Raw genomic sequence first — 27,228 nt, forward strand, 5'->3', positions numbered from 1 at the left:
CTTTACATCCAAAGGGGAGGAATGAAGTAGTTTCACTTCATAGGTTTTTTTTTTAAGGCAGGACAATGTTCAGGAAAGAATTTTTCACTTCCGGTTAACAATCAATTTGCAAAATCGTCCTCTGTTCTCTTTTCTGAAAGGCACCGGGGGCCTAGGATATGCTTCTCCACTGGACCAGAGGGGTTTCTAAACACGGGGAGGGGGAAGGGTAAGCTGGGACGAAGTGAGAGAGTGGCATGGACATATATACACTACCAAATGTGAAATAGATAGCTAGTGGGAAGCAGCCGCATAGCATAGGGAGATCAGCTGGGTGCTTTGTGACCACCTAGAGGGGTGGGGTAGGGAGGATGGGAGGGAGACGCAAGAGGGAGGAGATATGGGGTTATATGTATATGTATAGCTGATTCACTTTGTTATAAAGCAGAAACTAACACACCATTGTAAAGCAATTATACTCCAATAAAGATGTAAAAAAAAAAAAGCTTCCATTCTATTGGAGGAAAACAGTCAATAAACAAATATACAAATTAATTAAAAAAAAAAAAAAAAAGTGGGTCTGTTTCCAGGGGCCTATTTAGCCAGTGGGTTCATCACCCGAAACCTCAGGCTCCCTTTCATTATTCCTGCTTGATCCTGCCTTTTGATAATTTCCAGTAAAGCACTGTTGTCTTATTTTCTGCTTTAGACAAGCTTGAGGGAGAGTTTCTTAAGTCACTTGACCAAAATATATTTTGGAGCATGGAAAGAACATAATTTCTTTGTTTTTTGGGGGTTTTTTTTCACAAAAGGATTACTTGGATTCAAAATCTTGTTCACTGACTTGTTAATCGTGATGTAGTGACATGACCAATTTCTCAGCCTGTTAGAGGCTTTAATTTCTTTTTCACAAAATGTAAATAATAACACCTACCTTGCAAGGTTTTTTGCAAAGATTATAAAAAATACGTAGTACATAAAATAGATAATATATGTAACACGAACAGTGTATATTGTATATATATAATTGTCAATGAAAAAATGTTGCCTGCCATATCGGTAAACAAAGGATGTTGCAGCCATCAAGCCATCACATTATAGCCGCCCCAAGAGTGAACCCTGAGGAAACTCAGGATGGAAACAGGATGCCCACCATCTAGCAGTCAACTGCCGCAGCCTCCCCTGATGGTGCCCCCCGAGGGAACTCAGGATGAGAAAGCACAGGGTACTGGCCCACATAGCTGAGGTGCATATCAAAGGAAGGGTTTCAGTGAGCCCAGACTTTTGCATCTTCCCATACACAGAAAAACACTAAAAATTCATTAACTCGAGATGTCTGGTTTTCTTTAATTAACAGGAATCTTTCGATGTTCCGATTACCTGGTCTTTGTTGCAAAAACTCCTATAGTTGATGGTTCCTCCCTCTCCTTTTTGGATCAGTCCCTCAGAGAGAGCTGAGAGGCTGTGTCCCAGGCTTAAGTCCTCAGTTTTGCCCACCAAACAAAACATATTTCTCAACTTTGAGGTTGTGCATTTTTTTCAGTCAACATAATATATATGTTAAATATACATATATAGACTATATATACACAAATATACATATCTATTAGTGTAGGGGGTAAAAACATGGACTTTTCCTTGTTACTTAACCACTCTGAACCTCAGTTTCCATTTCAGCAAAATAGACATATTAACAGGTCCTAAATCACAGTGTTGTCAGAAGGGCTAAACACACATAAAGCATGTACCCACTGTCTGGCAAACAGTAGGAGCTCAACAAATGTTGTCCAATGGCAAGGCAGCCCTCAAGATACCAGCGGTCAGTACGTGGTGGGTATTATGATTATTGTTCATTTCTTTCAGGGGCAATCTGGAAGCGCAGAGGCAGAGGTTTGGAGGAATTTTAGGGGTCCACGCAATACACCCAGGAGGGAACAACACAGATCCCCTGAGTGGGGTTCAGGGAGCACCTCATCAGCCCTGGCCCTTCCTGCTCTCTCAGTTGGGAGGGTCTCAATGCTGGACTTTGTATTTTCAAAAGATGGCCCGGGTCTTCTTCAGAGAAGAGGAGGTGACAGACAGCATGATGATGGCTGATGAAGGTGTGGGATGATGAGCAGAGAGTCAGCTTGTACCAGAAACATCAACACTCAACCAATGCCTGGCTCTACTTCCTCACCTGTTTATTGATGGCTAGGCTTTATCTAGTTTCAGGACTAGAGTAAAACACAAGGATTCGAAATAGAGTCACAGATGTAGAAAACAAACTTATGGTTACCAGGGGGGGAAAGTGGGGAGGGGAGAGGGATAAATTGGGAGATTGGGATTGACATATACACAACACTACATATAAAATAGATTACTAATCAGGACCTACTGTATAGCACAGGGAACTCTACTCAGTACTCTGTAATGACCTGTATGGGAAAAGAATCTAAAAAAGAGTGCATTATATGTATATGTATAACTGATTCACTTTGCTGTACACCCAGAACTAACACAACATTGTAAATCAACTATACTCCAATAAAAATTTAAAAAAACACACACAAGGATTCTCCAAAGATCTTATGTTTGGACATGATTCCTAGATCTTCTTCTGGGAATTGGGGGTGGGAGGAGAGAGAGTAAAGGAAACAGTGGGGTGGGGCGTGGGGATGTGCATAGGGAAATGAGCGCTTCATGGTGGAAGCACTGAAGCAGCACAAAAGGAGTTCCATCGATCCTGGAGAAATCCCCTCAAGTCCCCTCCAGGAAAACTTCAAAACTCGGGACTGTCGATTCAGCGCACCTGAAAACAACAGAGCAGATGGACGTCAGGACCCCGTTGGGCTCCTACAGTTCCCCGGCTGCGGCCCCAGCAGTTTTGAGGGCAAACAGCTCACTCCAGAGTATTGATCCAGCCACAGCAAGGTGCAATCTGCTTAAAAAAAAAAAAAGAAGTCTGTTTGAGAAATAGACCCACAGACACAGAAAAGAAAATTCCGGTTACCGAAGGGGAAAGGGTGAGGGGAGGGATAAATTAAGAGTGTGGGATTAACAGAGACACACAGATATATGATATATGTAAAATAGATGAACAACAGGGTCCTACTGTAGAGCACAGTATTACTGTGTTCAATATTACTCAATATCTTGCAATAAACTATAATGAAAAAGAATCTGGAAAAGAATATATATATGTATGTATGTATACGTATGTATGTGTGTATGCGTAACTGAATCACTTTGCTGTACACCTGAAACCACCAACAATGTAAATCAACCATTCTTCAGTTTAAAAAAAATTTTAAATAATTTAAAAATAATTTAAAAGTCTGTGTATGTACAGCAACCCTACCCCGTCAGGCCGGGAAGACGAACAGCAGTTAAGTGGAGACGGAGGCAACCCACCACATTGTCCCCAGCACGCAACTCGAGACATGGTCAGAAGCCTTTTACTGCCTGGGAGTTTTAGCACATGAGGGGGAAGCTTTTCAACTCAATTAGCGTTCAATGGTCCTGATGCTCAATCACAGGGATCAGCTGTGAAGTTACTAAAGCCATTACCAGGGGCTGGAGTCGCCAGTTGAGTTTGAAACGTCAGTGCCTTTCCCCTGACACCACCTCCCCTCTTCCCACTGTCCCTCCCAATCAGAGGTCCTGATAATTTGGTAACCTTTCACAACAGCAGGGAGTCGTCCTTCAGTCTTGGGATCAGGGACTTTGAAATACCCAAGGAGTCAATTACAGCTTGGCTCTGTCCCTGGGAAAAGAAAGCAGCATCCGAGAGGTGGAAGGAATTGGGGTCCTGGGCAACGCGGGCATGTGAGTTCCGAGGCGCCTTCTCCCAGATGCTGCCTGCATCCCACCAAAGCTTCCGAGGAGACCACAGCCTGTAGGGGTAGAAAGAAGAGCCTGGGAAGACCCAGCTCAAGGTTGCTCTAAGCAAAAGAGAATATGAATGGAGAATTGTCTCGAATTAGAGGACGATTGCAGGAATGTAACCCTTTGTATTCTAAAGATCTGACAGTGAATTGGTAGGTAGGTAGGACCTTGGCTAGTTGTTAATCAATACCCATTGGCCCTTTCTCTTTGCTGCATCCAGATTCCCTTCCACAGCCCCCTTGCCTCTGGGTGGGGCCCTGGGACGAGCCCTGACCAGTGGACCGTGCGCAGAAGTGGCTCTGTCCTCTCTGGGCAGAAGAGACCAAGAGCGTTCGTGCCTTGTCCAAGCTCCCTGCTTCCAGCGCGGGGCTCTGAGGACCCGAGGAAGGTGATGCCACAATGTTGAAGGACCCTGAGTCCCTCACATCTGCAAAGAACAGAGTCTCCCACTCCAACCCTAGCCAGTAAATCGAGCAAGAAATAAAACTTGAACCTGTATGGATGAAGAATGTTGCCTGCCCTATCAGTCAACAGAGTGTTGCAGCCATCAAGGCATCGTCAGCCATGGCAGCCATCCCCGATGGTGCACCCGGAGGGGATTCAGGATGGAGAAAAGCAGGATGCTGGCTCTAGATAGTTCAAATGCACATCAAAGGAAGGATTCCAATGAGCCCAGACTCCTGCCACTTCCCATACATAGAAAAATGCTGAATTCATTAACTTGAGATGTCTGGTTTTTCTTTAATTAACAGTAATCTTTTGATGTTCCGACTACCTGGTTGTTTTGGGGTTTTATGTTTTGTTTTGTTTTGTTTTTGCAAAACTCCTATATGTCCTGGTTCCTCCCTTCCCTCTTCAGTGCAATCTCTCAGAGCGATCTGACACTTCCTTCCGGGCTTAAGTCCTCAGCAAGTCCACCAAGAAAAAGATGATTCTCAACTTTTAGTTGTGCATTTTTTTCAGTCAACACCTGCTAAGCCTCTGAGATTTTAGGTTGTTTGTTAGTACAGCTACCATCCATTATCCTGACTGACAAAATGACATAATCAGAATTACAAACAAAAATATCCATCATATATATATATATATATAACAAAATAACTGAATTAACTGTCCAAAAAAGGGAGCTGGTTAAATAAAGGATGGTACACGATACAGCCGTTAAGACACGTCTTTAAAATGATGCTAATGACATGGGGATACCATAAAAAGTGAACTTATTGTTTTTTATACTGCAGAGTAGTAACCAAAAAGTAATTGTAAAATAATTTAAGTACTTTGCTTAGAGTCTTTGAAGGGGATTTATGGATCACAGGTTGTTTTTTTTTTAATTCTCCCTTTCCCGTCTTACCACAGCACTTGCTCCCACACTTCCTTCTTCAAATATTCTTGCACAAAATCCCCGCCACTAGCCTACTTACCTCTAGCCTCCCCTTCCTTTTTTCCCCAATACTGTACCCCCAAAACTAAAGGACAGTCCACCATGCAGAAAAGGAAGAATAGGTGGAAGGAGGGCAAGACTGCTAACAGTCACACATCAACAATGCTCACCCAGCCAAAAGGGCCAATGGGTATTGAACCTCTGGCAAAAGGAACTTCATTTTTCTACATCTTTCCAGAATCAGAATCTTGCTCACCTCTGGCCCAGGCTCAAAGGGAGCTCTTGTCATCAGAGAAAAATTAAGGAGTTCTCCACTGCCTGTGAAAGTAACTGAGGATGCTTTCTGATACATTGCAGGCACGGAGAGAGAGCATGTTTAGCTTAGTCAAGGCCTCTTTCATGACATGGAAAGAAAAGAGGTCAAAGTTACATTAAAATGAAGAATCAAAGAGTTCTTTGATTTTTGAAAGAAATCATTAATTGCATGACTTTTGATCAGACTGCATGTCTTATCAAATCTGGAGCTCATACTTGCACGTGGATGAATAATACAAGAGTCCCCACAAGATCCCTCTTCGTCTGCAGCCCCATGTTTTTCTCCCTTTGGCTGGTGACAGTGGTTTTTTTCCTCTGAGTGAGTTGGATGGGTTGGGAATGTGTCACTTTGAAAAGAAGATGCCCTAACACCTGTCCATAAAAAAGGCAGAGTTCTGGTTACCTCAGCCCTCCCATCCATTCTGGGCACCCACTCAGGGCTCCAAAAGGATCTTGTTGGCTGGGCCTTCACAGTAGATAGGTGTGAATTAAATGACGAAGCTCTGGGCTGCGTCAGACAGAGGGGGCAAATCATAGTGTCTGATAGGACAGGTATTTTGCCTGTTTTTAAATTTCTACACAATGGGGGATCCTTTCCTAGGCTGACCCATCTGGAAGTTGCTTCCCCCCCCCCCCCGCCCAGGTATCAAATTTAGCCTCAACAGAACATGGGCCCTCAGAGATGCCACAAATATAGAGACCCCAGAATGAGAAAAAGGAGAGCGCTGTAAACCTGGGTCTCAAGGAGGACAGAAACAGGCATTTTGCAGACAGCATGAAAGGAAAGCACAGAAAATGACTCCACTTAAAACAGAATTTTGAGCTACAACAGCTCCGGGGACTTGAATTCTCTCCAGTTAGTAAATACATAGTTTGCACCATCGTACCACAGAATAATCTGAGATAAGACGAGAGACAGGGTACTAAAGATCGACAAAACCTAGATTTTGAGTGAGGAGGACTCTGAAATGGGCAAGAATAGAGACATTTGCACTCAATACAAAAAGCTGAGAGTTTTGTCCACCCTTGTGAGGAAGGTGAGTATTAAGAACCTCAGTAAAGGGGCTTCCTTGGTGGCGCAGTGGTTGAGAATCTGCCTGCCAATGCAGGGGACACGGGTTCGAGCCCTGGTCTGGGAAGATCCCACATGCCGTGGAGCAACTGGGCCCGTGAGCCACAACTACTGAGCCTGAGCGTCAGGAGCCTCTGCTCCGCAACAAGAGAGGCCGCGATAGTGACAGGCCCGCGCACCGCGATGAAGAGTGGCCCCCGCTTGCCGCAGCTAGAGAAAGCCCTCACACAGAAACGAAGACCCAACACAGCCAAAAATAAAAATAATAAATAAATAATAAATAAAAAAATTTAAAAAAACCCCAAAAACATACAATCTGGAAAAAAGTTGAACACCTATATACCCACTGCAGACTTTACAATTAGTATTTTGAAGAAAAAAAAATAATAATAACCTCAGTAAAAATGACTTAGAGTCTTCAATTAATCCTTTTCTTAGTAAAATTGGAGGGAGATAAACAACCTTAGTCATCGTTATGGATAATATCCGGACTATGGGTGTGTCATTGGCAATGACATTATAACCATTCCTGGAGTATTACAATGGGCTGCTCATTGTCAAGGGCACTTTCAAATATTGTGCTGCTCTGCCCGAGCGCACTGCAGTGTAGATGTGATGAGTCCCACTTCACAGAACATAAACTGAGACTCAGAGAGGATATATGATGCTTTATAACACCAAATACAGAAAAATTTAAAGAAAAAAATGTCCCGTAGTCAAATCAGTACTGTTATTTTAATCACTTTTTCTGCACTTGTATTATTAAATTTTTAACAAAATGAAATACTCCATCTAGTATTTTGTGCCCTGCTTTTACACTACATCTTCCCACCATTAAATATTCTTGGAGAAAATCATTTTTAATGAATGAACTGTTTTCCATCCTTTTTTTAAAAAAACATCTTTATTGGAGTATAATTGCTTTACAATGGTGTGTTAGTTTCTGCTTTATAACAAAGTGAATCAGCTATACATACACATATATCCCCATATCTCCTCCCTCTTGCGTCTCCCTCCCACCCTCCCTATCCCACCCCTCTAGGTGGTCACAAAGCACCGAGCTGATCTCCCTGTGCTATGCAGCTGCTTCCCACTAGCTACCTATTTTACATTTGGTAGTATATATAAGTCCATGCCATTCTCTCACTTCGTCCCAGCTTCCCCTTCCCCTTCCCCGTGTCCTCAAGTCCATTTTCTACGTCTGCGGCTTTATTTTCCATTCTTAAGTTGGGCCATCAGTTATTTAACCAACCCCCTATTCTGGGATTTTTAGGTAGCTTCTAATATTTTGTCTATTACACTACTGGCTGAGATGAATATCCTTGAACATAAGTCTTGTACATAAATTTGACTTTCACCTTAGGATAAGATCCTAAAAGCAAACTTACTGGCTCAAAGTGTATGAACATTTTAAGGCTGTTGATACACAAATTGCCAAATTACCCTCCAGAGGCTTCGCACCAATTTCCATCCCCATCAGCAGCAACAGATGAAAACGGCCTTTTCCTTACATCCTTAGCAGCACATTTTGTGCATTCTTAAAACTTTCTACCAATTAGATGAGCAAAAAAAAAAAAAAAAAAAAAAAGATTTATAACTTGCATTTCTTTGTTAGGTAGTGAAGTTGAACATCTTTCCATATTTATTGGGGATAAGCTTGTGTTCTATGGTGAATGCCCTGTCGCATCTTCTGCCCGTGTATCTATCACTGTGTTGGGAGATGCTGGGATGCAGAACCTCCTTCGGTGCCTGGTGTGGTTCTGCTCCTGCTGACACAGAGTCCTCTCTCAGTGGAAGATGGCTGCTCCTTAGCACTGAGAAAAGTCAGCACCCCTACAGCCCGCCATGGGCCTGGAACTGATGTCTCAGTGGCTCTGGAGGAATTACATTCAGGTCCCTGGATTTAGCAACTCACCAGCAACCAGAACTGGTACTTCAGGACTAAATGACTCTGCAGTGCATCAGTTCTCATGAACTTGACCTTCTTCCCACCTTTTCACCCACTGACTGAATCAGGCCAAGCTGCGGTGGAGACAGAGCTTCGTCTCTCTTCTCCCGGAAGTGGGACTGAAAAGCCAGTACAGAGCAGATCATCCCTGCAGACACTCGCTGGGGGACCCCGGGGCACAGCAGGAGGAAAGAAGGGTGATCATCCTCACCCTTCTTGGAGGGTGGAGCCACGTTCCAAAAACAGATGCAGTAAGCACGAACCACACAACCACCCAGATGAACTTGAACTCAGCAGTTGGAATGAATAACCCCTCCTTTCTGCAAGTCACTGCTCACCCTGTGCCTCTCTCCATTGGTGAGTGGTTCCTTCTGGCTTGAAATCGCTACTGCTGACTTACCACTGCTGGTGCTTTACATTGTTGTTTCCCCCACGAGAATGTCAAGTTCAGGGCATCCAGTTCCTCCGTGTGAAACCCTTTGTAGTTGCTATGGGTGAACGGATGAGTGAGTGATAAATGAACAAAACAATTTTTCCCTAGCACTTCCATGCTGTTTCTAAATGACAGATTTCCACAGCTCCCTCCCCCATACAACCACAGACTCTTTGAAGACATTCCTCTCTCTCCCGGCATGCCTGGCACAAAGGGGGATAAATGCTAATCGAGGGAATGAATGAACCAAACCTTATCTGGACCACAATAACGCCTACTTGAGCTCCTCTTTCTGGTTTTTTTTTTTTTGGTTTTTTTTTTTTTTCTTGATGTTTTAGTTTAAATTTTATTTCCTGCCCCCAAACATCCATTAAGTGCCCAGGAGAAAGAAAAGGGGATGTGACTAGCAATAGAGAGAAATGTTCTTCACAACAATGGCCATGGCAAGCTTAGGCACTTTTGGTGAAATCTCTCTGGGAAGTACTGGCAGAGGAATAAAAGGCAAACTGACACAGAAGTATTGCTTGGTGTGCATTTCCAGGCTCTGCCTTCTTTCTCATCTCTTGGTGGCAGGCGGAGGAAGAGGAGAAAAGGTTAAACTTTTTTATAAACTGGCAGAATAACCTTATCACATCCTCTCACTATCTCTGCATAGGTTCTAGTCTCTGCAGCATTATATAAGCTTTGCCCAAAGTAATGAACAGTTGAAAGTCAAATGTAATACTTCACCAAACAACTTAAAAATGCTTGCACACCGGAAAGGATTAAGTTGCAGAGAACACAAATGGACCCAGAGCAACCTTTGCCAAAAGAGAATATTGTGCTAAATGTACAGCCATAGCTCTTTTCCATATGAAGAAACAGTCAGAAGGATAAAAGAACTTGGTCAAAATCACACAAGTAAGTAGGACGGAATCTGCTCTGTCCGTCCCAAGGGTTGTGTTCTTTAACCACCAGGCTAGCTTTTCTCAAATCTGATTCATGCATAGAATAACTCTACCCCTCTGTTTGCCTTGAATATTCCCTGTTTATACGTATGCCTGCTGCAGTTTTTCACATTGCCCACTTTGACTCCCCAAAGCAACCGAGAATACACAATACTTTGGTCACTCTATCCATGGACCACTGTGGTGGGACTGCCCAGGAAGCTTATTAAAAGTGCAGCTTCCAGAGCCCTACTCCAGATCTAGAGAAGTTTTCTGAGGGTTGGCTCAAGAATCCAGGTACAAGTCTTTTGAAGTGGTTCTGTGGAACCCCCCAGGTGAGTCTCTCGCTCTCTTAAGTTAATAAACCATTTATTCTGCCTCCCGCAGATGCCCAGCCAGGTCCTGTTAAGGTAGGAGTCCCCACACCACATCAGAGGGATGCTCCCAGCCAAGTCATCTCTGGAGCCTTGGAGAATCTGGATGGTCTCGTGCTGGCCCACCTGCCATGACAAACCTCCTCCAGAGCATTCCCCTTCACGTTTTACCTTCTACCACTCCCAAAGGCAGTCTGCTCCAATGAGGCCTGACTTCGTCTGTCCTAACGTGCACCCGCTCATCCAAGCAGTTTAGGAATGCAAGGTGCTGTGGTTCTCAACCAGGGTGGCCCAACCTCTAAAATAGTAGTCCAAGCAGCCTCTACCTCCTGGGCACATCCCCTCTGCAACAGCCCCAGTAAACGAATGTCCCATCCTTGCTTTTTCAAGGTCGGCAACAGGGAGTCCCCTCCTAAAGAAGGTTCTCTCGCATTGCCACACTCTCAAAGGCTGCCCCCAGTGTGCTTCCTTCCTGTGGGCCTGATCAGGCTAAGGGCAGAGTTGTCTCTTTCCTTCTCTGAGTCGGACCAAATCGTCTTAGTAACACCTCTTCACAGTGGTGACCATGTGTTTCACGGGGGCTGCTGCTGAGCCTTTATCTCATCCTTTCATGGTGGAGAGAGGGAGGATTATAATGATTTTTACTTCTAGGGGAGAGGGGAGTGTAATGATTATGTTGTGATTTTGTATTATGTCCTTTGGTCATGAACTTGTTTTGAATTTCATATGAAAATGGGCCCACCATTCCCACTTTGTGAGGTCATTCAGCACCCTCATTTTGCACCTTTAACATCTCTCTCAGGATCACTTGGAAATGTTTGAAATGGCATGAGCTTGTCCTCACATTCCTATCAGCTGTAAATCCGGAGCCCCAACATGAACCTAACCATTGAGCAGAACACCTCTCCACTACCTGTGTAACACTGGGTAGGCCCCTTCACCTCTTGCTTTTCTTCAGTCCTCCGTTGTGAAAATGTGAGGGTTCTATGAATTTATATTTGGGGCAGGACAAGGTCGAGGAGAGTGTGTCTTTGCTTTTATTCTTCCAAACTGGAATGTCTTCCCTCTCTTCCCCATGGGTCCAAATCTCACTTGTCCTTCAGGCCCACTGCCAAGGAGCCTTCCCTGATTCCCCAGTCCACACAAATCTCTGCCTCTTAGGGTCAGTGCCATACAACCTAGCTGTCTCTTACGTTCATCTTGCCTCTCAAGCCAATCTCAGAATGTGGGTCTCTCTTGCCCTCCTGGGGCCCCTGGGGCTGTGCCAGCCCACCGGCATGCCCCACGTGGGGTGTCTGCTAGACTAGGGCATGGGTGGGGAGGCCCAGGTGGGAGGGGCCAGGCAGAGTACCTCTGCCCTCCCCCTGCTCTCCTCCACAAAACTGCCCCTCCTCCTGAAGCCTGACCCCCAAGTCACAGGTTCCTTATTATGACCTCACTGGGTAGTGATGACCTCACCGGCCTTCTCACAGTTGCCATGGCAGCGTAACTGCCAACGTGCTGCCCTCAGAGAAACTTCCCTGACAGTTCTCCACCAGAAGTTCTCCAACCTCTTTGGTTGTCTGAGGGAAAATGTGTGACCGGATCCTCTATCTTTACTCGAACCTGTGCTCTGTTCCGTGGGTGGGCAGTGCGGCAGGTACAGCGAGACCGGGCATCTCTACAGGAGCCATGGTGTACACACCACCTCACCTGGCTGCCTCATGTTCCTGTGGGGCTTGCCCACTACGTATACCTGAGCGCGTTCCCAGCTGTAAGTAATACCAGTGACCTGGGACACCTTCAGGGACCCACAGTGCTGACTGCTGAGGACAAGTGAAAGGTCATCCCTGGACAAGTGTGCAGGATGGTCCTGATCTTTATAAATGTAGTTTCCCCTTTGGGCTCCAGGATGCTTCCATTCAGACCCATTCCTGATTGGCCTCTTAGCAAAAGACAAGTGCATTTTTGTTGGCAAATGGTAACTGGAGCAGTTTGAGGAAGAGGGCCATTCTTGAAACACACCTTCAAACCCAGGCACCTCTGTGCTGCCATGTAGACATCTACATCGGTGCCCTCAGACACATCCCATCCTGAGCTGCTGAGTACTAGGGGAGAGGGTGATGCCATATTGATGGGAAGACCGGAAGAACCAAGAGGGCTGTTGAAGTGCTAATGAGACTGGAGGGCTGAGGAGATGGTGTCCCAGGAGGCTGGGTTGATATGAGCCTAGACTTGGTACCCAGAATGCGGTTCTCAGTCTCCTGATCACTCTGCCTCAGTATTTGGCCTTGTTCTAATCTACATAAAAGTATCAGAGAGCTAGAGTTCAGTGTAGTCGAAACAGGCAGTATAAATGGGGCCCAAGAGGGGTTGCCAAGGTGGGAGGGGTTCTTAACCAATTTATATTAGATTATTTCTTTCCGAAACTTGAAAGACATTTCCATTAAAGCCTCAGAAGTGACAGACTGCAAGAAATGTTTTCTCTGTTGTGGAAGGGAGAGATGGGGAGGCTCATGATTGCAATGACTTTCGGGTTCTACTGTTTTCCCTGGAAACGGTGAAGAGACTTCCTCATGTGCTGCAGCCGTAGGCTCTAGGAATTGCTTTTGCAGCCAGTGTCCCTTCTCTAGGGACTCATAGAGGTGATGGGCCAAGGCTGTGTTTTGGATGTCAAGTAGATTAAAGGTCTTCAGCCAGACACTGGGAGAGACATGAGAGAGGGAAATTCTGGCAGGAGGCTGTGTACAGCAGAAGTGACTGATGAGTTCTGATTTTCTTTGCAGCAGCAGTGGCTCCCGTTTCTCCCCCTACCCCTGGCCACTACCATGTCCTCTACCGAGGGTGTGGAGAAACGCAGTTGGGCTGGCATGGGGAGACATACTGCCTGGTTGGTGGCTACCGGGCCTACGGGGATGTTCCTTTGGCCACGCCAGCAAAGGTGGAAGCAGAGAAGCCAGTCCCCAGACGTGCTCCCTAGGGAAAGCACTCTGCGGAAAAGTCGCACAAAGATCTGGGTTGCCCCAGACCCAAAATCCGGCGATTGGAGCATTCAAGCCATTTCGGACTAGAAGGTGCTTTGATTCTCAAGCAGGGTGGCCCAACCTCTGGGCACATCCCCTCTGTAACAGCCCCAGTAAACGAATGTCCCATCCTTGCTTTCTCAAGGTCGGCAACAGGGAGTCCCCTCCTAAAGAAGGTTCTCTCGCATTGCCACACGCTCAAAGGCTGCCCCCAGTGTGCTTCCTTCCTGTGGGCCTGATCAGGCTAAGGGCAGAGTTGTCTCTTTCCTTCTCTGAGTCGGACCAAATCGCCTTAGTAACACCTCTTCACAGTGGTGACCGTGTGTTTCACGGGGGCTGCTGCTGAGCCTTTATCTCATCCTTTCATGGTGGAGAGAGAGAGGATTATAATGATTTTTACTTCTAGGGGAGAGGGTAGTGCCATATTGATGGGAAGACCGAAAGAACCAAGAGGGGTGTTGAAGTGCTAATGAGACTGGAGGGCTGAGGAGATGGTGTCCCAGGAGGCTGGGTTGATGTGAGCCTAGACTTGGTACCCAGAACGCGGTTCTCAGTCTCCTGATCACTCTGCCTCAGTATTTGGCCTTGTTCTAATCTACATAAAAGTATCAGAGGGCTAGAGTTCAGTGTGGTTGAAACAGGCAGTATAAATGGGGCCCAAGAGGGGTTGCCAAGGTGGGAGGGGTCCTTAACCAATTTTTATTAGATTAGTTTTTGCCAAAACTTGAAAGACATTTCCATTAAAGCCTCAGAAGTGAGAGGCTGCAAGAAATGTTTTCTCTGTTGTGGAAGGGAGAGATGGAGAGGCTCATGATTGCAATGACTTTCGGGTTCTACTGTTTTCCCTGGAAACGGTGAAGAGACTTCCTCATGTGCTGCAGCCGTAGGCTCTAGGAATTGCTTTTGCAGCCAGTGTCCCTTCTCTAGGGACTCATAGAGGTGATGGGCCAAGGCTGTGTTTTGGATGTCAAGTAGATTAAAGGTCTTCAGCCAGAAACTGGGAGAGACACGAGAGAGGGAAATTCTGGCAGGAGGCTGTGTACAGCAGAAGTGACTGATCAGTTCTGATTTTCTTTGCAGCAGCAGTTCCTTTGGCCACGCCAGCAAAGGTGGAAGCAGAGAAGCCAGTCCCCAGACGCGCTCCCAAGAGAAAGCACTCTGCGGAAAAGTCGCACAAAGATCTGGGTTGCCCCAGACCCAAAATCCGGCGATTGGAGCACGGTGCCAGGAGGTAGACCCCACAGAATCCTGCTGGCTGAGGCACGCTGAAGAGAGAGCAATGGTGTAACTGCCTAAGGCAGCGACTGCCTCTTCCTGCTGTGACCCACCCCGTGCCCCCACTGCCCACTGCCACAGATTAGAACTTGCGTCGGTCTGTTTTTCTTTTTTTTAAAATAAAAATATGGAATGCTTCACGAATTTGCGTGTCATCCTTGCGCAGGGGCCATGCTAATGTTCTCTGTGTCGTTCCAATTTTAGTATATGTGCTGCCGAAGCGAGCACCGTCGTTCTGTTTGAGCCTTCCTCAGCCAGGAGCCTCCTGCCACACTAAATGGCCCTAAGCAAGGAGCCTCAGAAACCGACGTGTGAAATGAGAGTCGGCCCTGAACATCCCAGCGCTGAAGCTGGCCTGGAGGAAAACGTGACGTTCCTCTGCTCAATCCTCAGGGGCCCCTTTGTCAGCTGAAGACAGAAAAGTCTGCACTCTGCGAGCCGAGGAGGATGCAGGAGCAGAGACAGGGTGCAGAGAAGCCTTAGCAGTCTACCACATGGGCTCCTGCTCTGAGCCATTGTCAGCGGCCACCACCACAAACCAGGGGGGAGCTGGGTTTTTTGAAACTGAAAGCAGCAATCTGTGGCTTCCCAAAGAGCCTCCTGCCTGGGGTCTCAGGAGGCAGGATAGAGAGACCCAGGAAGACCTGCTCCCTGAAGCAAGAACAGGATGGAGAGTCAAGCAGCACACACCCTGCCCCGAGGTTCACATGCTCCTTTATTCCCAGCCCTTTCTGTCCCCAGGGGGGTTCCTTACTACTCAATGTTTTTCTGTAACAGACTTCTAGGGTCGCCAGTGCTCACACTTAGGTCACTACCCCTGTGCTAGGCACTCCTGCTACCCAGGAAAGGTTCCAAAGGTGGAACAGCTCCAGGGGGTGCCAGGGATCAGAGCAAAACCTTGAGAGGCTGGGGATGAAGGAGTTTGGGCACAGTCCCTAAAGCACCTCAGTGGTTGAGCTTCTGTGAGAAGGCGCATCCCCTGTGTGTGTGTGTGTGTGTGTGTGTGTGTGTGTGTGTGTGTATGTGTGTGTGTTGGGGGGAGGGGGTCCCCAGAGGAGGCAGCTAGGGGGAGGGCCTGAGGCTGGAAATGGGGAATGGCGTGCGGCCTCTGAGCAAGCACACGCACTTAGCCCTTGAGGTTTCTAAGAAAGCTAGAGCCACAAGGGCCACGAGATAAGGCAAGTGTAGCAGCAGAACCCAGGTGCCAGGTCTTTCCTCAGAACCTATACTTCTCCACCAGGCCAGGCCTTCCATGCTGAGGTAGGAGGGATCCTGGCCAGAAGGTCGGCCAGCAGCCCTGGGAGGAAGGTTGCTGCGATGGGGGCTCTGCTGCCATGGAAATGACTTCATTTCCTTCCACTCAAATAGCCTACTGACTGGGTTCCTGCTCTGTTGAGGAAAAGGGTCGTTGACTCTCCCCAGAAGGTGTTCAGTTCACATCCCAAAAGCCCCTCTCTTCAGGCCCTGGGGAGGTGTAGCAGCTCCTGAGGGCGCTCGTTCCTGAGGCTGGCTGACAGAAGTGGGGGGGGGGGGGTCCTGAGAGTTCCCGGGTGCTGGTTGAAGTCCCCAGAGAATGGTCATGCAGGTTGGGGAGTCAAGTAGGTGGAGAGAGAAGGTCGGGGGCAGGGGGCCCCTTCCTGAATCCAGAGCTCACAAGGTTACCCCCCCATTTCCAGAAACTCTCTCTTCCCCCACACCAGCCCACATGGCCCCGTACCGGGACACCGGGAGCCCAGAGCACCTGTGGCCGCAGAGACGCTCGCACGCAGCGCTCGGAGTGCGCGGGGCCGGCTGCAGGCAGATGGGGACGAGGTGTGCTCCCGGGAGGCCTCGGGCTGAAGGTGGCCCTCTGACAGAAGCGGCCCAGCTTGGCCAGGAAGGTTAGAGGCGGGGGAGAGCAGCCTAGGGCGCCCCCTCGGAGCAGCGGGAGTGGGAAGAGGCGCAGGGGCGGAGGGAACCCGCGACGGGAGGCGAGTGGGCTCTCAGCAGAGGCCAGCTTAGCCCGCGGGAGCTGCCTCTGCGCAGGGGGCGGGAGGGCAGTGCCGCCCCGGGGCTGCCGGGCTTCGCGGATCGCGGCTCTCCGCACACGGCTCGCAGGGCCCTGTGACTCTGTATCCCCTCCCTCACCCCGCCCCCCTCGCGAGGCCGCGCCGCTGGGTGGCCTGTGTCGACGGGCACAACCCCATCGCCCGCCCCTCTCAGACCCGCCTCTGCCCCCATGCCTGGCCCTGCGCAGCTTGCGGCCCGGGGGCCTCGAAGGTCCCCGCGCACTCAGCCAGCGGCGTCTGCTGCGTCTGCTGCTGCTGCTGCTGCGTCTGCTGCTGCGGCCGGGAACCCGCGTCCAGACCACGCCGGGCACCTCCAGCACCCCAAGTCCGCGGGAGCGCACGCGGGCCCCGAGGCGGGACTTCCCGCTTGTGGACGGGGGGCTGCAGTGTGTGCGGGCTGGTGGGGGCCGGTGGGGGCCTAGCCTGGCCCTGGGCAGGGGAGGAGGTCCGGAGCATGCAGAGCTAGTGGGGAGGCTCCCTCACACCACCCCTGGATGTCCTCTCCATCACCTATGGATGCCCTTCCCCTTCTCTGTCATCCCCTCCCTGGTGGGAAGCCCTCAGCCCAGGCCTCAGCTGCTCCTAGTATAGTCTGTGTGACAGTGTGAGGTGGCGGACCCGCCCGGCTGGCCCAGGCCAGGCAATGTGTCCTGCCTGATCCCAAGACCTAAGGAGCCCACCCATTTGCCTTGACCTCCCTCCAGCCACAACGACATGCCCCTGGTCCTGAGGCAGTTTTACCACAATGGGCTCCAGGATGTTAATCTGTGCAATTTCAGCCATGGCCAGACCAGCTTGGACAGGCTGAAAGACGGTCTCGTGGGTGCCCAGGTACCAAAGGGACACACAAGCTGCCACCATGGCTGCTGGGGAATGTGGGGCAGTTTGGGGGCCTCAGAGACCACAGCTTAGTCACATTGGAACTAAGTTACCATAGTGACCTAGAAAGCGCCATGCCATGGATGCTGGGGGCTACAGGGGTCACAGTGAGCCAACCTGACGGGCATCCAAGTACCACAGAAACAGCAACGCATTCCATGTGACTTCTGGGCACAGTGGGTGCTGTGCCAGCTGAGGAGGCTATGAGAAGCCCAAGGAGTTCCAAAGCCCAAACCAAGCCCTGGCCTTCCCTCAGTTCTGCTCAGCCTACGTCCCATGCCAGATCTTCTCCCACTCAGCTTCTCCCACTCAGCTAGCTGCCCGGGGTGTGTGCAAGAACACTCGGAATGTTCCTGATGATATCCTGCAGCTTCTGGTGAGACTGCCCTGGCCCTCAAACCTAAAGCAAGAGGTTCAAACCGGGAGCCCTTGAACCTGAGCCTCTTCTCCCTCAATTTCCACAAACCCCAGGTTAAATATCTTCTGCCCCCAAAACCCATGGTCCACAGCCCCTGAACTCTTGAGCCCTAGGTGGGGGTCTAGGTGGTAAGAGACTCCTCCCAACCCGGAAACCCAGGGCCAAGACACCACCCAGACCAGGGCTGCGGCTCCTCCATTCACACAAACCCAGAGAGGAGACGACTCTGACCTCAACACCTTCCTCACAGGGGCCGAGAGCGGGAACAGGCAGGTGGCGTGCTGGGGGCCAAGCTGACTGTCCACCGGTCCGCCCCTGCAGAAGAAGAACGGTGGCATCGTGATGGTGCCCTTGTCCGTGCGGGTGCTGCAGTGCAACCCGTTAGCCAACGTGCCTACTGTGGCAGGTGAGCCTCACCCTGGGCTCTCTGAAAACTCTGATTTGGAGCTGAAGCTGGGTCCAAACTTGGGGAGGACTTCAGAGGAGCCCCAGTGGTTTGACCCACCTGTTGGCAATAGGTACAGCTCCCCAAACCCAATAACGGACGGTACACGCACCTTGGTGTCACGTGGAACTGGAGCCACGGGATCAGAACTGCGGTACTGATGGGTAGCAGGGAGGCTGTCAGACACAGAGCCCGGGTGCTGCCCATCTGTGCCTCTGCAGGGGCTCCTAAAGCGCACTGCCCCTACCTCTGGCCAAGGGACTGGACAGCTCCTTAGGTCTCTGGGGTCTTCATCAGTTGTACTCTTGTTCCTCTCTCATCCTCCACCCCCGGGGAAAGGAGCCCCCACAGGTTCTCAAGGAGACTGGGAGGCAGGGTGAATCGTGGGTGGGAAATGGCCCAAACAGGGGGCTCTGGGGTCCACTCCAAATCTGAAGTCCAGTCTAGAGCCAGCTGGGATCACTTCAGATCAAACCTCAGGGCCCTCGAGTTGGTACTCTCGGTGCCAGGCCACGAAGGAACTGGCTTGTTTGGCCTACAGGCTGCAAAAAGGGGAATCAACAGAGGCCAGTCATCACCCCCACCCCTGCCCTGGAAGCCCCACACTGCTGACTTCCCATTCTGCAGATCACTTCGACCACATCAGGGCAGTCACTGGATGCAAGTTCATCGGGATTGGCGGAGATTATGACGGGGCTGGCCGGTGAGTGCTTCCCCGTGGCTTGTCTCAGGCTGGCTGGGCAGCAGTGGGGCTTTCACAGCCACCGTGCCCACCACACTGTGGTCCTCATGGCCTTGACCATAGCCTCAGGTGTGCTGGCCCAACTGGTATCTCCCCTCTACCAGGGTCTGCTTCCTGGGCTCTCCTGTCTGTTTGGCCCTACTCTAGGTCATCATATTTGTCTAAACCACCACACAGAGCTCATCTGCCCAGCATCTGCGCCCATCCAGTGCCAGCAGACCCACGGCCTCTGAGCAGACTCTTAGCAAGGTCTGGGCTGGGCTGACCATCCTCTCTGCCTGCAGCTGGGTCTGTGCATGCAGGGGGCTCAACCCAGTTCTTAAAAAGCTTTTCTTCTCTTTATAAATGGAGGCAAAAATTGCATTCAGTGAAAGGCATAGATCTTAACAGTACAATTCAATGACTTTTGCCGAATAGTCGAGGTGCTTTTGGGGCCTTCCTCTGAAGGATGAAGAGCAGGAGTGAATCATTTACTCTCTCCAAGTCTCCATTTTCCATATCTGACCAGGGCTGGGGTTCAGTGGACGCTGGACACACAGGGCTTTGGTTCTGACTCAGGACCAGGGAACAGGTCTGAGGCCCAATAGCTGGCTGGCTGGCGGCCACACAGGTTCCCGCAGGGGCTGGAGGATGTGTCCATATACCCGGTACTGATAGAGGAGTTGATGAGGCGTGGCTGGAGTGAGAAAGAGCTCTGGGGTGTGCTTCGAGGAAACGTGCGGCGGGTCTTCAGACAGGTGGAACAGGTATGCTGGGCTGGGCAAAACAGTAGCTCTGAGCAGGTGGTCTGAACAGGTGTACGTGGGGGTGCTGTGAGAGGTGCTGCCCGCTGACTTCTGCCTCCAGGTACGGGAGGAGAACGAGGGACAGAGTCCCTTGGAGGATGAGTTCCCAGATGAGCAGCTGGACAGCTCTTGCCGCTCTGTCCTCCCACGTCTGCATCAGAGAGAGGATCGGGCTCCAGACCAGAAACTAACCAGAGCTGCGGTTCGTGGGAATCCCATTTTGTCACCTAAGTGGTCATTCTCAAAATCTTGCCCCCACATGGGCCCAGGCCTCACAGTTATTGCTGCCTTCCCAGGCCTCATTGTTTGGCTCTGGTGATCCAGTTAATCCTGCCAGATGTCACTTTGGCAGCCACAGATACCCCACAAAGTTTCCTTGCATGCGAGCACAAACATTTCCTATGTATTATTCTTTTCTGATAATTCTTTCAATGTATCCCTTCTGGCTTTGTGCAAAGCGATTCTTCGTTTTGTACACGGGGACCACATCTGGGAAAACATCGCCACACCCTCATAAGTTACAGGGGGAGACCCGAACTGGCCATGCCATGACAGGAGCTCGCCGCTGCTGAGCTCTACAGATCCCGCCCCTTCCACACAGTTCGCCAGTTCCGCGGCGAGCTCGTCTTTCTTGATGTTCTTCCCTTAGGAGACGTGTACAACGCAGCAGGATTCTCAACCCGTTCCCCGTGGTCACTTGTGCTAGACGGAGCTTTGCAGTGTTCTGTGCCGGCCGTGGGCCGCTGCTGGAACACTGTGTGACAACTGCCTGCACAGGACTTCGGGGATAATGAAATGTCTGTCTTCCCAGCCTGACGCTGCTGGAAACCATGCTTCCCAGAGAAGGAGAGAGATCCAGCTGGTCCACACCTGCATACACATTTGTTGACATGTGCAGATGACAGCAGGCTCTAGCAGGACCCACATCAGCCTGAATTCAAGAACTCGGGTGCCAGCCCTTGACAGCAGCTGAAGGGGGGTTTACAAGAGATGCAACCTCGAACCATACCCTAGGCTGGACCAGAGATGCTGTTGGAAGAAATAGGCCGTTGTGTCACTTTCACGAAGAGTTTGGCCACGAGAAAAGTCCCCCAGAGCCCAGCACTGTGGGAGAGGCCTCACCCACAGAGCAGGCCAAGTGTCCCAGGCAGGGTGCCCCGCGCCCGGCACCCCGCCAACGCAGCAGGAAGGTGCCCCCCCTACGCCCCAGACAACGGGAGCTCTCCCTTCCTGAATAATTGAGCTTCTCATCCAAAAGAGGTTCTCTTCCCACCCAAACATTAGAGCTTCTAAATATTTCAGGATCCCTGGGTTGTAGAGGGTCTCTCGCCGTGCCCTTTGGATAAATGAAGCCAACGTCAGCTGCTTCTGGGCTGGCCTTGAAGAAAACCGTCAAGATGGAAAATCTCTGCTCCTGCCCTTCCTCCCGTCACCCCCCGTCAAGCCTTTCCTGCTGCATGCAATGACCCGGCTCTTTTGTGAGCAGGTGAAGAACACCCACTGTGCGTGCAGTTCTGTGGTCCCTGCAGAGATGAGGTGGGTGCGGGGGACCCTCAACCATGCTGGCCTCTGCTGCCATCCCCAGGGCCCTTGATACGGGCTTCAGCACAGCACAGCCAGCCTCAAGAGGCCTGTGGGACCACTGGGGCCCCGGCGGCGATCCCCTGGATGTTCCTGGGAACGCTCCCACGACTCCAAGGCGAGCCCTGCCAGCACCCAACTCCACCAAGCTGGCACTCCTTACCTTTTCCGAATTCCGTTCGCAGCCCCCTCCTCATACGCATTCTCAAAGCTTCCAAGGGGGGTGACCCCACTTCTCTGCTACAACTCCACCCTGAAGGCAGCCCCCGCCTGACAGCACCGCCCGCCCCCCCGGCAGGGCAGCCCTGAGTAGCTGCCCCTCCACGTGGACTGTCCGTTCCCAGGTCCCACGCCAGCCCGCCGAGCGGTGGAGACTCCAGGAGAGCCGCTGTCCGCTCGCACTGCCCCAGCATCACCACCGCCACTTGCATCCACTCTACACTTTCCTCCTGTGTGCTTCCCCACCCCGGTCCCCTGCGTGGGTCCCCCGCTGCGCGTACACAAGCCTGTGCAGAGACAGAGCACAGCCACCAAGTCTGAGCCTCGCCGCTGACGTCTGTGCTTGGAGAGGCTGGAGGAAGCTGCTCCCCAGTCGGCTTCACCGCAGGGTCCTGGTACCCAGTCTGCCTCCATCAGGGAGGTGATGGGACCCCACGGAAGGATGCCCAGAAGCTCTCCCGGCCTGCGGGGTCTGGGGCTGTTCAGCTCTCTAATGCTGGGTCCTTCGGAGAGAAAGTCTTCAGTCACCTGCCTGGGCACCCCACCCCCTCTGAAGATACAAACTAAACCTCCTCCAGGGTCTTGGCCTGGAGGGAGGAGCCGCCCAGGGTCAAAGCCCATCCCTCTCTCTTCCCACCTCTAGACCTGTGGGAAGGGCTCAGGCTAAACTCCCGGTGCCTCTTCTCTCAAACCCTCAAGTGATAAGAGGAGAGGTATGTCTGTCCACCTTGCAGGGTCCTTACTCCGCCTGCCAGTAGGTGACATGGTCCTGGAGGTTCTTCTGAAACTGCCAGTCTCACTCTCTTAGCCTCAGAGTTACACACGCCCAGGAAGGACCCCGGGTACACGGCGTCCCGTTACTCCCAACGCTACTCCTGAGCGTCAGGGTTAGCTGCCCGCAGGGGACAACCCATTTCAGGGATTTCTCATTTCCAAGGGCTCTTGAATGCAGAAAGAGCCCTAAGAGTCAAAGGAATTTAGCTCCAGTGGTGAAGTTACAAGTCATCTGGCAAACACTTACAGCTGGAGGGCCAACTAAGCACCCCCTTAAATCTCACCACACAGACTCTGCTGATCCGGGCTGGCCCGTGTGGTTCTCCTAAGGTTGCTTGTGATATTGATCATCTTGCTGTACCTCCCAGTTAGAGACACAGCCTTAGGAAGATGGCTGGACCCAGACCATCAGGCAATCATATTTACCCATTGACCTACCCTCTTCCTCCCTCCTTCTTCCCTCACTTTGGAAGCTTTAGCGAAACATATTTCACTTCCCACTTTAAAATGAAATCATTAGCCTCTAAATAATGAACCTTGCATGGATAGGAGGGCAGGCAGTCTGCACACACACCTGTGCTGGTCCATCTGCCCAGTGAAAGGGAGGAGCAGAGTATTCCCCAAGGGGCTTTCTCGGAGCTTCGGAGGCTGAAATTTGAGGGTTGACGGGGTGTACACGTTAGGAAGTGAGAGAGAGAGACTCCAGCTGCGGGAGAGGAGGGGAGAGACTCTCAGTGGTCTTCCTAGGTAGTGAGCTGTCGGAGCGAGTGGCATTCCTCCCCATCTCGCCCATGAAACAGTAAACACAGCACATGTTTCTGTGTCCTTTTCCTAACAATGAATTATTTTTTAAAATATTTTAACTTTTTGTGTTGTTGTACAGGAGGGTCACTGAGGGATATATTTGAGACTAGGACCCCTAACTCCATGAATAGCAAAGTTAATATCTGATGCAGCCAGGACGTTGCAAAGCCTCTTGGGACCCCAGGTACCCAGGATCGCTGTGCACGGAAGAGCCAGCTGCCCACTCGCTGCTCATCCCCCTGCAGGCTCCCCTGTCAATTGCTTACGTAGCCTCCTGTCTGTATGTTCCCTGTTGCAGCTCACGGTGCTTGACTAACTGAGCCCGAAGCATTCAGAGCCTCTTCTGCTGGTTGCTCAGAGCACTGATCCCAAGAGCTGCACCACCAAAACAGGATTCTAAGGGTCGACAAAATGGGAAATCTTGCAGTTTATCCTCTTTCTAAGGATCCACCGTACTTTTTGTTGGTAAAGCCTCTTAGATAACCTTTAAGAAAGACACCTGGGTTTTTTTCCAAACTCACTAAACTTTTCCCATAATGAAATTTTTATTAATCTCCTGCAGACTTGTGCTTCACAAAAACACTCAGGAAGTCTTTTCCAGAAGCGTATAGGTCGTGTCTGCAACAGTAGTTCTTGTGCAAATGCAGCAGTGAACTTTGCATGACTGTTTCAAGGATGTTTAATGAAAGCCAAGGGCATGATTCCTAAAATGCAATTCAGTGAAGATAATTATACAAGGAAATAAACTAATATGGTTCAAGTAATTGGCCTTCTGGTAGACCAGTGAGAGGCATCTGCCTCAGAGTGCCTACAGGGGTGGATGGGGCGGGGGACCTTGGATGGTCACTCCTAAAGGGCAATCCTCTCCCAGACTTTGTAAGTACTTAAACAGCCAACAATTCGAGGTTAGACTCTCAGAGGGAAATCAAAAGCACTGTTATCTTGCTTTAATAATTGAGGATAGGATTTATATGCTTTGGAGACGAGAAAAGCAAATGGCAGAGATGCCATCCAAGTAGGAAACTTGATGAGCTAATCAGTATTCTCCCCTGAATGGAAGTCTCTATCCTCCTCCAGGACTGAGGCAGGGACGGACTTGCCTGAGGTCATATAGTGAGTTGGAAAGAGGAGAAAGTCACATCCAGTTCCCTGACTCTGTTCAGTGATTACTCACCCTACCAACAACCCAAAGACCTCAGCTCTTCTTGAATATTTTGAACTGAGTTGTGGGCTTGTAAGGTGCCCGGAAGTTTTTTATGGTTTTGTTTTATTTTTATTAAGTAGCTGGAAGTCTGAGACCACGGTTGATGCAGAACCAGAGGAAAGGGAAGGAAAAGAGGAAAAAGTAGATGAAGTGCGTCCTCCTGAACTCTTGCTATTTTGTTTTCAAACTTCACTTCTCCGTACTCTGACCATGAAAATACCGATGGTCATGGTGATGGCAGTGGCTGTGATTTATTGAGCCCCCACTCTGTACTATGTCCCGTCTTAAGCAGGCTCTCTTGATTCTCATGCTGGTTCTGTCTCATTTTTCTGACTTTTAAACCTTGGAATGTCCCACCCACTCCTCTTCTCCGTCCTCACTCACTCCCTTGATGATCTCATGCAGCCCCAAGATTTTTAATGAACTACACACTGATGATCGTATCCCAGCCCCAGCCTCTCCCGGGGCCCCAGATGCTCACACACCTCTGTCTACCCATCACCTCCACTTGGGTGTCAAACAGACAACTGCTGCTTAATGTGTCTGAAGCCAAATTCTTGGTTCCTGCACCCCACAACCAAAGGGTTCTCCTTTCACCCAGTTCTCCGTTTCAATATGTGACAACTCCAGTTTACCCATCGTTCAGACAAAATCTTTTCTTTTATTGCAAAAGTGTTGTTTCTTTTTTAAAAAATTTTTATTGGAGTAGAGTTGATTTACAATGTTGTGTTAGTTTCAGGTGTACAGCAAAGTGAATCAGTTATACATATACATATATCCACTCTTTTTTAGATTCTTTTCCAGTACAGGCCATTACACAGTATTGAGCAGAGTTCCCTGTGCTATACAGTAGGTCCTTATTAGTTACCTATTTTATACACAGTAGTGTGTATATGTCAATCCCAATCTCAGGACAAAATCTCGAGGTCTCTCTTTGCGTTTCACTATTCACCCAACCCACCCCTCATACTAGCTCATCTTACAGGTTCTACCTACAGAATATTTCCAGATTCTGACGGTCACTTATCACCACGACCACTGCTGAAATCCAAGCTCTCTTCCTCTCTCACCTGGAGATGCAGTCACCTCCGACCTGGTCTTTTGGCTTCTCCACTTACAGTGTTGTGTTTTGTTTTTATTGGAGTATAATTGCTTTACAATGTTGTGTTAGTTTCTGCTGTACAATGAAGTGAATCAGCTATAGGTGTACATATATCCCCTCCCTCTTGGACCTCCCTCCCACCCCCCATCCCACCCTTCTAGGTGGTCACAGAGCACCGAGCTTACAGTCTTAAAATCTACTTTCCACTGAACAACCAGAGTGGTCCTTGTAAAATGTACATCAGGTCATTTCTCTGCTCCAGGCCACCAGTTGTTTCCCATCTCACTTAGAGTAACCCTGCCAGGCTGTATGATCCAACCAGCCCCTACACACACACACACACACACACACACACACACACACACCCTCTCTGCCCTCTTCTCCTCGACCCCCACTTTCCCACCCCGCCAGCCACACAGAGCTTCTTCATGCTCCTTGAACTTGCCAAGCACTCTCCCACCCCAGCGCCTTTGAACTCGCTCTTTGCCGCACCTGCACATCTATACGGCACCTCATCTTCTTCCAGGGTCTGTTTAAGTGTCATCTTACCAAAGATGCCTTCCTTGACTGTCTTTTAAGAAAAGTCATCCCCACATACATACACTGTCTCCCCTACCCCTCAGCCCGGCTTTATTTTTCTTCTAAGTATCATAACCACCTGACACAGATGTCATTGCCGAGTTTTCCATCTTCCCATGTTAGACTATTAACATCCGAAGAGGAGAGACTGTTCTGTTTACTGCTTGATTTCCAGCACCTAGAATACGCCAGAGTATGGATTTATATGTTTATATTATTTGTTAAATCAATGAGTGCAGGTACCGTGATTCAATTTTACAGATGAAGAAACAGAGACTCTTAGAAGCTGATTACCTGCCAAAGACCAGTAAGCGGGAAGTTCAACCAGTAAGTTCATCAGACACTGGAGTCTTTGCCTTGGTGTCCAGTCCCCTGTGGTGCCGCCACGTCCATCACATTCACAACAATAAGGCATCTCCTTCTCCCGACCTCTCTTCTGCTGCTTCCGGGAAACAAACTGCTCTCGGGAGGTGTGGTGGGGAAATGCACAAACCAGCAACAGGCAGAGAGAAGTACAGGGTGTGTGCGGTTTTCTTGGTGCCACACACCCGGCCTCTTCTGTCTCTTGTAATCGAGTTGCTGAGATGTGTACGGCTGGCCCAGATTCCAGGGCACCTACTCCAGAGGAAAAGCGGGGCTTGCAAAGGAGGCTGGAGATGCCCACAGCCACTCTGCTGAGCCTCATCACACGCGCTGCTCAGGCTTCTGGATTAATCCTGAGATGTGGAAAAGAGCAGGAAATCTACCTCCGTAACTGCAGCTCAGCTGGGTTCCTTAGGACATTTCCCGGCAGGCAGAGTGATCCCCGCTTTGCCAGTACTGCAGGCCCATCATTAAGCCCAAGATCTTCCATCCCCTCCTGGGAACAGAGTGCCTGACTCGCCCTCCCACCAAGACCTGCCGGGGGAGGCAGTGGACGCCCCTGACCCAGAGCTGCCAACAGATGCCGCCGCCCACCTGGCTGCCACAGGATGGGGCCGGGAGGGACAGGGCAGCTGGCCCCAGTCCGGCTTCCCTCTCCCCCTCCCCCTCCCCCTCCCCCCCCCCCCAGCGCTGACTCCCCCCAGCTCTCCCCC

At 50.1% G+C, this 27,228-nt stretch overlaps 2 protein-coding genes and 1 non-coding gene across 3 annotated transcripts; 2 read left to right on the top strand and 1 right to left on the bottom strand.

Annotated features, from left to right (window-relative positions):
- The first annotated feature begins 11,867 nt into the window (after nt 1-11,867).
- LOC130706118 (DPEP2 neighbor protein-like) lies at nt 11,868-14,569 on the top strand. The gene is made up of 3 exons (XM_057537326.1): nt 11,868-11,934; nt 13,061-13,215; nt 14,407-14,569. The coding sequence occupies exons 1-3, from the start codon at nt 11,868-11,870 to the stop codon at nt 14,530-14,532; spliced, it is 348 nt and encodes a 115-aa protein (XP_057393309.1). The 3' UTR covers nt 14,533-14,569.
- A 124-nt stretch (nt 14,570-14,693) lies between these two features.
- Nucleotides 14,694-14,800, bottom strand: LOC130706185 (U6 spliceosomal RNA). The gene has a single exon (XR_009006569.1). It is a non-coding gene; the product is annotated as a U6 spliceosomal RNA (small nuclear RNA).
- A 1,477-nt stretch (nt 14,801-16,277) lies between these two features.
- LOC130706167 (dipeptidase 2-like) lies at nt 16,278-20,651 on the top strand. The gene is made up of 9 exons (XM_057537495.1): nt 16,278-16,452; nt 16,775-17,030; nt 17,325-17,451; nt 17,813-17,875; nt 18,242-18,323; nt 18,990-19,065; nt 19,715-19,850; nt 19,951-20,091; nt 20,445-20,651. Exons 1-9 carry the CDS (start codon nt 16,278-16,280, stop codon nt 20,649-20,651), a joined length of 1,263 nt encoding a protein of 420 aa, XP_057393478.1.
- Nucleotides 20,652-27,228: the final 6,577 nt, after the last annotated feature.

The sequence above is a fragment of the Balaenoptera acutorostrata genome, chromosome 21 (genome assembly GCF_949987535.1).
Source record: "Balaenoptera acutorostrata chromosome 21, mBalAcu1.1, whole genome shotgun sequence".
NCBI lineage: Eukaryota > Metazoa > Chordata > Mammalia > Artiodactyla > Balaenopteridae > Balaenoptera > Balaenoptera acutorostrata.

What these genes read in the sequence shown, in the direction of transcription:
- LOC130706118 (XM_057537326.1), top strand. Translation starts at nt 11,868, where the DNA reads ATGTGTGACCGGATCCTCTATCTTTACTCGAACCTGTGCTCTGTTCCG. An exon ending in GTGGGTGGGCAGTGCGGCAG is followed by an intron (nt 11,935 to 13,060) that starts GTACAGCGAGAC and finishes TTTTCTTTGCAG; the next exon opens with CAGCAGTGGCTCCCGTTTCT. An exon ending in CTTTGGCCACGCCAGCAAAG is followed by an intron (nt 13,216 to 14,406) that starts GTGGAAGCAGAG and finishes ACGCCAGCAAAG; the next exon opens with GTGGAAGCAGAGAAGCCAGT.
- LOC130706167 (XM_057537495.1), top strand. Translation starts at nt 16,278, where the DNA reads ATGGCCCCGTACCGGGACACCGGGAGCCCAGAGCACCTGTGGCCGCAG. An exon ending in GATTATGACGGGGCTGGCCG is followed by an intron (nt 19,066 to 19,714) that starts GTGAGTGCTTCC and finishes GCGGCCACACAG; the next exon opens with GTTCCCGCAGGGGCTGGAGG. An exon ending in TCTTCAGACAGGTGGAACAG is followed by an intron (nt 19,851 to 19,950) that starts GTATGCTGGGCT and finishes TTCTGCCTCCAG; the next exon opens with GTACGGGAGGAGAACGAGGG.